The sequence below is a fragment of the Rutidosis leptorrhynchoides genome, chromosome 7 (genome assembly GCF_046630445.1).
Source record: "Rutidosis leptorrhynchoides isolate AG116_Rl617_1_P2 chromosome 7, CSIRO_AGI_Rlap_v1, whole genome shotgun sequence".
Lineage (NCBI taxonomy): Eukaryota > Viridiplantae > Streptophyta > Magnoliopsida > Asterales > Asteraceae > Rutidosis > Rutidosis leptorrhynchoides.
Genome location: NC_092339.1, coordinates 120,373,304 through 120,382,096, shown reverse-complemented (window position 1 = coordinate 120,382,096; position 8,793 = coordinate 120,373,304). Strand labels below are relative to the sequence as shown.

At 35.9% G+C, this 8,793-nt stretch overlaps 1 protein-coding gene across 1 annotated transcript; it reads left to right on the top strand.

Moving 5' to 3' along the window:
- The first annotated feature begins 1,685 nt into the window (after nucleotides 1–1,685).
- LOC139859563 (citrate-binding protein-like) lies at nucleotides 1,686–8,189 on the top strand. Its single transcript, XM_071848346.1, has 5 exons — nucleotides 1,686–1,751; nucleotides 1,872–1,886; nucleotides 2,383–2,601; nucleotides 3,012–3,206; nucleotides 7,995–8,189. Exons 1-5 carry the CDS (start codon nucleotides 1,686–1,688, stop codon nucleotides 8,187–8,189), a joined length of 690 nt encoding a protein of 229 aa, XP_071704447.1.
- Nucleotides 8,190–8,793: the final 604 nt, after the last annotated feature.

The window sequence follows — 8,793 nt, the reverse complement described above, 5'->3', positions numbered from 1 at the left end:
TTCAGGGTTAGTAATCAGGTTAATAAAACAAGTATATAATAAAAGTTGTTATATTAAAAATTATAGAAAATTGTTATAATTATATGAATACACGTAAATTATAATTTTTATACAAATTAAGGTTATGAGAAGCCATAGTTAATAACTACAAAGATTATAATTATCATGACTATGAAGATAAAGGTTTTCATATTATTATTAAAATTAAATATAGAAATTTTGATATAGACATTATTATTATTATGAAAATGACTAGAATTTTAATCAAAATATGATTTAATGGAATTAGTAAAATTATTATAACTATTCTTATCACATTTATTATATTTATGATACAATTTAGTATTATTATCATTATTAATATCATTATTTTTATTAACCTTATTATTATCACTGTATAAATATTAGAACCATTACTATTAATATAAGTGTATTATTAGTATTAATATATTACTTTTATCACTAATGAAATCATAACCATTATTATCTTAGTTAAATATATTAAGTATTATAATTATTATCATTTTTTATTATTAATATTACTCTAGTATTACTATAACTATTATTCTGTAAACAAAAGATTATGTATATAAAAATAAATATATAATAAAATATATAAGTTAATAATATAAAAATTATCACTAACAATAATATAAATATTTGTTCGATTTCGATTTCAATTATATGTATTAATAAATATATAAATGATATAGGTTCGTGAATCCGAGGCCAACTCTGCATTGTTCAGTTCCGTCATATGTATTTTTGCTACAAAATACAGTATTGTGAGTTTCATTTACCTTTTTACCCTTTATATTTTTGGGCTGAGAATACATGCGCAACTTTTATAACTGTTTTACGAAATAGACACAAGTAATCGAAATTACATTATATGGTTGAATTATCGAAATCGAATATGCCCCTTTTTATTAAGTCTGGTAATCTAAGAATTAGGGAACAGACACCCTAATTGACGCGAACTCTAAAGATAGATCTATCGGGCCCAACAAGCCCCATCCAAAGTACCGGATGCTTTAGTACTTCGATATTTATATCATGTCCGAAGGAGGATCCCGGAATGATGGGGATATTCTTATATGCATATTGTGAATGTCGGTTACCAGGTGTTCAATCCATATGAATGATATTTTTGTCTCTATGCATGAGACGTTTATTTATGAGAATTGGGAATATGAAATCTTGTGGTCTATTAAAATTATGAAATGATTATTTATGTTAAACTAATGAACTCACTAACCTTTTGGTTGACACTGTAAAGCATGTTTATTCTCAGGTATGAAAGAAATTTTCCGCTGTGCAATTGCTCATTTTAAAGATATTACTTGGAGTCATTCATGACATATTTCAAAAGACATTGCATTCGAGTCGTTGAGTTCATCAAGATTATTATTAAGTCAATTATAGTTAGATATATTATGAAATGGTATGCCTGCCGCCAACTTTCAATGTAATGAAAGATTGTCTTTTTAAAAACGAATGCAATGTTTGTAAAATGTATCATATAGAGGTCAAGTACCCCGCGATGTAATCAACTGTTGTGAAACGTTTATAATCGATATGGGCTTCGTCTGGATGGATTAGGACGGGTCTCTACATGTTGGTGGTTTATGGTGACATAGAGCATCTAGGTAACTTTTTTTCATATGGTTTGAGCTACCGTCTACATGGTAGCTCGATTAAATTCTGAGCTACCGTCAATCTTAGACATGTCTGCTGCATGTTCTTTCCTGGTAAATGATTGAGACATAAAAACGAGTATCTTGGTCACTGGATCGATACCGTTAGCTCTGATACCATGTTAGAATTAATAAATGTGATATTAATATGATCTTGTATTGAATTATAATCAGTTTGATACAACTGTTGTATGTTTTTCATTTACAAGTGTTGTTTATATATACTGAGACCCTAACAGCTAATTCTATTTTTGGGTTTGACTCCAATTAAGTTTGGAACCCCCTTTTACATAAAAGGAAAAGAGCTGTTATGTTTGTGCAGACTTGTATCCGTTGAGATTCCTGATGCTTTGCTAAAACTGAAAATGATGAAGTTAACCCTTCTGATCCAAGTCAAACTTTAATCATAACGGGAAGTTGTATTATTTGGTAATTTATTCTAACAGTATTTTGTTTTATTATAATATACGGGGTAAAATATAACTCCAAACGTTTGTAAAGACTATCGTCAACTCTTACTATATATAGATAGCGGTTATAGAAGATAGCTATCCTACTTTTGTTTACTCAGATTCGATTATATCCATATATATATCCATAGCTTTATAAATTAAACTTTAATAGAAAATAAATGCACCCTTTGAAGCATATTGCTTTACTATTACTTTTTGTTTTCCTATGTAAGCAAATCATTAGTACACATAGCCAAGTACATGATCTAGCTTTGGATTTTAATCGTCTCCCTTTCAATGCAACATTTTATAGTATCGATTCCCCCTATAATCTTCCTGTCCATGAAAGGTATAGCTTCCATAAAGGAGTTCACAAACTATGGGTTTTCTCCTCAGATAAACCACTTTATCGCGGGAGTCACACATTCCCTCGATGCGAGATAGCCATTGATGTACGTTACATTATTTCATTATATATATTGTTATTCAAATGACCCTTTCACTTAACGGGTAAACGGGTAAGGCTTATTCTATTCAGGTTACCTGGTAAATAATTGTTTTACTCAGATTTACGTTGGTTATATTCCGTGAACTTTTCTGAATATTTTCCTTGACCACCCCATAAGATGTAGTAAGGTTTGGACATGTCACCTTAAATAAGAGCCAAACCACTAGGCTATTTTGAGTTGCTTTAACCGTATGTAAGAAAACACATCAATCTAAAGGTTGTGAGTTCATGTTTCCAGAACAAAATCTTTATATAGTTAATATATGTGTGAATATTGGTACCAATACATGTATAACATATGTTATACTAATAATATGTGTAGGTTTTACATTACTAATGATTTGTGTTGTGTAGGGATACAAATATACTAAAGGCATTTGGCAATTTGAAGGGTACATTTTTGTGCCACAAGGTACTACTCGAGTCGGTGTGATGCAAATATTTGGGGCAGACCCTCCGGTTGCTACAACAATGATGCTTCATGTGTACAATGGAGATCTTTACTATTACAGACACACGGTTGTTATTCGGAATATTTATAATAAATGGCTCCGTTATTAAGACGTGTATATCTTTTCTATATTTAGTATCTTTATGTATTTTTAGAATAGCTATTATCTTGATTTCTTATGAGTTGTAAATAGCTTTGTCACATCCGTAATTCATGGATGACAGTTGTAAATGTTGTACTATATATTGTTTTTGTGTGCAATGAGAAAGATACAGAAAAACCATTTCAATTATATGGTAATCAGAGCATTCATCTCTTCCATAATTTTTTCATCTTCTACAATCCTCTCACCCTAATTATCTTCCTTCAAGCCTCTCACAAACTGTTTTTCTTTTTTCTTCCCTACACCTCTATTCACCCATATTATGGCAGAAGGAAAAGAGCTCTCCCTCTCAAACAACTTTGGTGTCTCAAATATTCGTACATTCGTCCCTTTGAATCTCGACCTTGAGGAACTCAATTATGATTCATGGCGAGAACTATTTGAGACCCATTGTATGACTTTTGATCTCATCGGTCATCTAGATGGCTCGAGCAAACCAACCGGTGACGATGACAAAGTATGGAAGAAAACCGACTCCCTGGTAAAGCTGTGGATCTATGGAACTCTCACCAAACCTCTTCTTCAATCGGTTGTCAAATGCCGATTCTCCGTGCATCAACTTTGGGAACATATTGAGAGTTTGTTCCGTAGCAATAAGGAAAGCCGTGTTGTTGAACTTCACAATGAACTCTGTTCAATTGTCCTCGGTGACAACACCATCATCGAATATTGCCGTTGAATTCAAACCATCGCAGACTTGATCGAAAATATTGACTCTCCGGTGGAAGTTAAAACTCTTGTCATGCACATGGTAAACGGTTTGCCCGAAAAATTCGGTAACACTGCTGAAATAATCACTCACCGAGAAAAGTTCCCGACCTTCCTCCAGGCTCGTTCGATGCTTTTTCTAGCAGAGAAACGAATGAATAATCGCAAACCTCCGCTCGCCACTCCTTCACATTCTGACCATAGTTCTAGCCCCACAATTTTGTTCACTGATTCAAACCACAACAGCAATAATGGAACAATTAGTGGAAATAGGAACAACGGTAGCTGGAATAATAACCGGAATAATAATAACGGGAATCGATATAATAGAGATGGTGGTGGTAGGCGTATTAATGATAACAAAAATAGCAGCGGCGGTAATTCTCGTGGAAACAAAATAGACGGAGGGAATATTAATCCCTATGGTACTGTTACATATTTAGCTCCCAATTTTAATTGGGCTCAGCCTCCACCATGGACTTGGAGGCCCAACTACTCACATAATTATTTTAACAGTGGCCTTAATCACATTAATAAGTCCAACAGGCAGCAGTACTCTCAGCCCAACACTTCTGGGATTCTTGGACCCAACCCACAAGCCTTCGTTGCTGGAAATTCTTCTGGAATGACGCCTCCATGGTCATGGTTTCCTTCACAAAACAGTGGAGATGCCACCTCCCTCCCTCATTTATTTAATGCATGTTCACTCCAAGATCCTAATGATGACGGTTGGTACATGGACACCGGAGCTACATCCCATCTTGCCTCGGATCCAGGTAAACTCAGTTCTATTTTTAATAAAAACATTGTTTCATCGGTTATTGTCGGTGACGGTTCCACCATACCTGTATTAACCTCTGGTAATGCTACCTTACCCAACCCATATCGACCTTTACACCTCCATAATATTCTTGTTACACCCAATATTGTCAAAAACTTAATTTCTGTTAAACAATTCAACAAAGATAATAAGACTACAATTGAGTTTGACGATTTTGGTTTTTCTGTGAAGGATGCCCGGACCAGACACACCCTTCTCCGATGTGACAGTGATGGTGACCTTTATCCTGTCACCCCTTCAAAACTATCCAAGATTGCTTTACTTTCAACAAGTCAACCTCTTTGGCATAACCGACTTGGACACCCAGGTGATCATATTTTACGTACTTTAGTATCTCGTGGTTTTTTCAATTGTAATAAAGCTCCGGCTAATACTTTATGTAATGCATGTCAGTTAGGAAAACATATTCGGTTACCTTTTTCTCGTTCTACTTCGATTGTTTCCAAACCATTTGAGATAATACATTCTGATTTATGGACATCACCCATTACTAGCGTAGGAGGTTTTAAATATTATATGTTATTATTAGACCATTATACGCATTTTTTATGGGTTTATCCCCTTCGAAAGAAATCTGACGTCTACTCAAAATTCCTCCAGTTTCATGCATATGTCCAAAACCACTTTAACACCAAAATCAAAACCTTTCAGTGTGATAATGAGGGAGAATACGTCAACACCTCCTTTCATGAACTCTTTGCCACTCACGGTATTGAATTTCACTTCTCATGTCCATATACCTCCCAACAAAATGGGATGTCAGAACGCATGATCCACACCATCAATAACTGCATCCGCTCGCTACTTTTTCACGCCCGCATACCTCCCGAATATTGGGTTGAGGCTCTTCATATGGCCACACATCTCCTTAACATCCTACCCTCTACATCCATCTCAAATGACATCCCTTTCACCCATCTATTTAACAAAAACCCTAAATTCTCTCATCTTCGTATGTTTGGATGTTTATGCTATCCACACCTCCACACCACTCACAAACTCGCAAAACGCTCCACCCCATGCATCTTTCTTGGTTACCCATCCAACCATCGCGGGTATCGATGCCTTGACTTAGAATCTAAAAAGTTTATAATATCTCGTCATGTCAGCTTTGATGAGACTACCTTCCCTTTTGGTTCCATGCAACCTAAATCTTCTCCCTCATATTCCTTCCTCGATATCCCTGGTGAGTTTCAACCTAACCCTCATCATCATCGCGAACCTCCAATCACTACCTCCAATTCCGCATCCTCAGACTTACCCTTGTCTCCTCCACCTTTGCCTTCTTCCAATATCGAAGCCCCTCCTCCTTCTACTCCGACTGGTCCGGTCCCCTCTTCCTCCACCACCCAGAACCAACATCCCATGTTCACACGTGCTAAAACAGAAATTTCTAAACCCATCTCTCGCATGAACTTACATGTTACTACCCCACACGACATCCCCAAATCGCACATCCAAGCCCTTACTGACCCTAACTGGAAACAGGCAATGATCGATGAATATAATGCTTTGATTAAGAATGGTACTTGGGTTTTGGTTCCGCGACCTTCAGGGGTCAATATTGTTAGATCTATGTGGTTGTTTAAACGTAAGTTACGCTCTGATGGGTCTTTAGACAGGTTTAAAGCTCGCTTGGTGGCTAATGGGAAAAGTCAAAGACCGGGTATCGATTGTGGTGATACTTTTAGTCCAGTGGTTAAACCCGCGACTATTCGGACTGTTTTGAGTCTCTCTGTTTCTCTGAATTGGCCTATCCATCAACTTGATGTCAAGAATGCATTTTTACATGGTGATCTGTCAGAGACTGTTTATATGCACCAGCCTCCGGGTTTTCGGGATTCATGTAACCCTGATTATGTTTGTCGTCTTCGCAAATCTCTGTATGGACTCAAACAGGCACCTCGAGCTTGGTTTTACCGATTTGCTCAGTATGCTTTACAGGTTGGGTTTACTCACAGTCGATGTGATAGCTCACTTTTTATTTACAGACAGGGGACTAGTGTAGCCTATTTATTACTCTATGTTGATGACATTATTCTCACTGCTTCCTCCACGCCTCTTCTAAGACAGATTATTTCTTCACTTGGCAAAGAATTTGCCCTGACTGATATCGGACCACTTGATTATTTTTTGGGGATTTCCGCCACTCGTACTTCACAAGGCATGTTTTTATCTCAACGTAAATATGCACTTGATATTTTGGATCGGGCTGATATGTCTAATTGTAAGCCTTGCAGCACTCCTGTTGATACACAATCCAAACTTGGACCCAATGGGCCCCCAGTCGCAGATCCAACTCTATATCGCAGCCTAGCAGGTGCTCTACAATATTTGACCTTTACCCGGCCTGACATTACATATGCAGTTCAACAGTTGTGTTTGTTTATGCATGACCCACGAGAACCTCACTTCAGTGCCCTTAAACGTGTATTACGTTATGTTAGTGGGACTATTGATAATGGACTTCAGATTTTTCCGTCCTCCACTGCAAAACTCATTGCCTACTCAGACGCAGATTGGGGAGGTTGTCCTAACACTCGCCGCTCGACATCTGGGTATTGTGTTTTTCTTGGTGACAATCTCTTATCCTGGTCTTCTAAAAGACAAGCAACCGTGTCTCGCTCCAGTACCGAAGCTGAATATCGCGCAGTCGCAAATTCTGTTGCTGAGACTTGTTGGATACGCAACCTTCTTCGCGAACTTCACTCACCTCTCTCTCATGCTACTTTGGTCTATTGTGATAATGTGAGTGCAGTTTACCTTTCCACCAATCCGGTCCAACATCAACGCATGAAACACATTGAGATCGACATCCATTTCGTTCGTGATAAGGTTGCTAGAGGTGACATTCGTGTTCTGCACGTCCCTACCTCTTCTCAGTATGATGTTATCTTTACTAAGGCACTACCTACTCGGTTATTTACGGAGTTTAAATCCAGTTTGAACGTACGTTCCTTACCTCCCGTTCCAACTGCGAGGGCATATTAAGACGTGTATATCTTTTCTATATTTAGTATCTTTATGTATTTTTAGAATAGCTATTATCTTGATTTCTTATGAGTTGTAAATAGCTTTGTCACATCCGTAATTCATGGATGACAGTTTTAAATGTTGTACTATATATTGTTTTTGTGTGCAATGAGAAAGATACAGAGAAACCATTTCAATTATATCCGTTTGAATGTTATACACGACGTTGAAGGCAACGACGTTGAGGTTTACATAAATGGTGATCTCAAGTTCAAGGGGAATGGTCGAGGTGGAACTACTCATTACTTCAAATGTGGCGTTTATGCGGAGGGTCGCAAGTCAGGGTATATGGAATCGCGATGGAGAGACATCAAAGTATTTAGGAAATTTAGCTAATTTTCTAAGATATTAATATGTTCTAAGAATTGAAACTTGACATAAATGGGATGATAATGGATAAAGCATGGATGCTCAATTGTATATTTGTATGTTTTATTAAGGTACAGTTTGTTTATTAAGACATACGTTTTATGTTTAATGTTCGTATATAGGGGAAGATATGGTTTCAAAGTGTATGCAGGAGATTATTTAACGTTTTTATGCATGTTTGATTAAAATTATTAAATTATTAAGATATATAAATATATATATATATATATATATATATATATATATATATATATATATATATATATATATATATATATATATATATATATATATATATATATATATATATATATATATATATATATATATAGGGGCGGGATCAATGGGAAAGTAACCAATCGGGGGAAACGGGGGGAAGCAAAAAAAAAAAAAATTTCGTTTTTTTTTTGATTTTTTTTTTCCGGCATCAAGATCACACGAAAATATGAACATTTAGAAGAGACACTTCGTGATGAATGTTATTATTTAGGCGGAAAAACGATCGACAAGAATAACATTCAAGATAATATTGTTCCTGGAGAATATGAACGTTTTTTTTCTTCATGTTTTG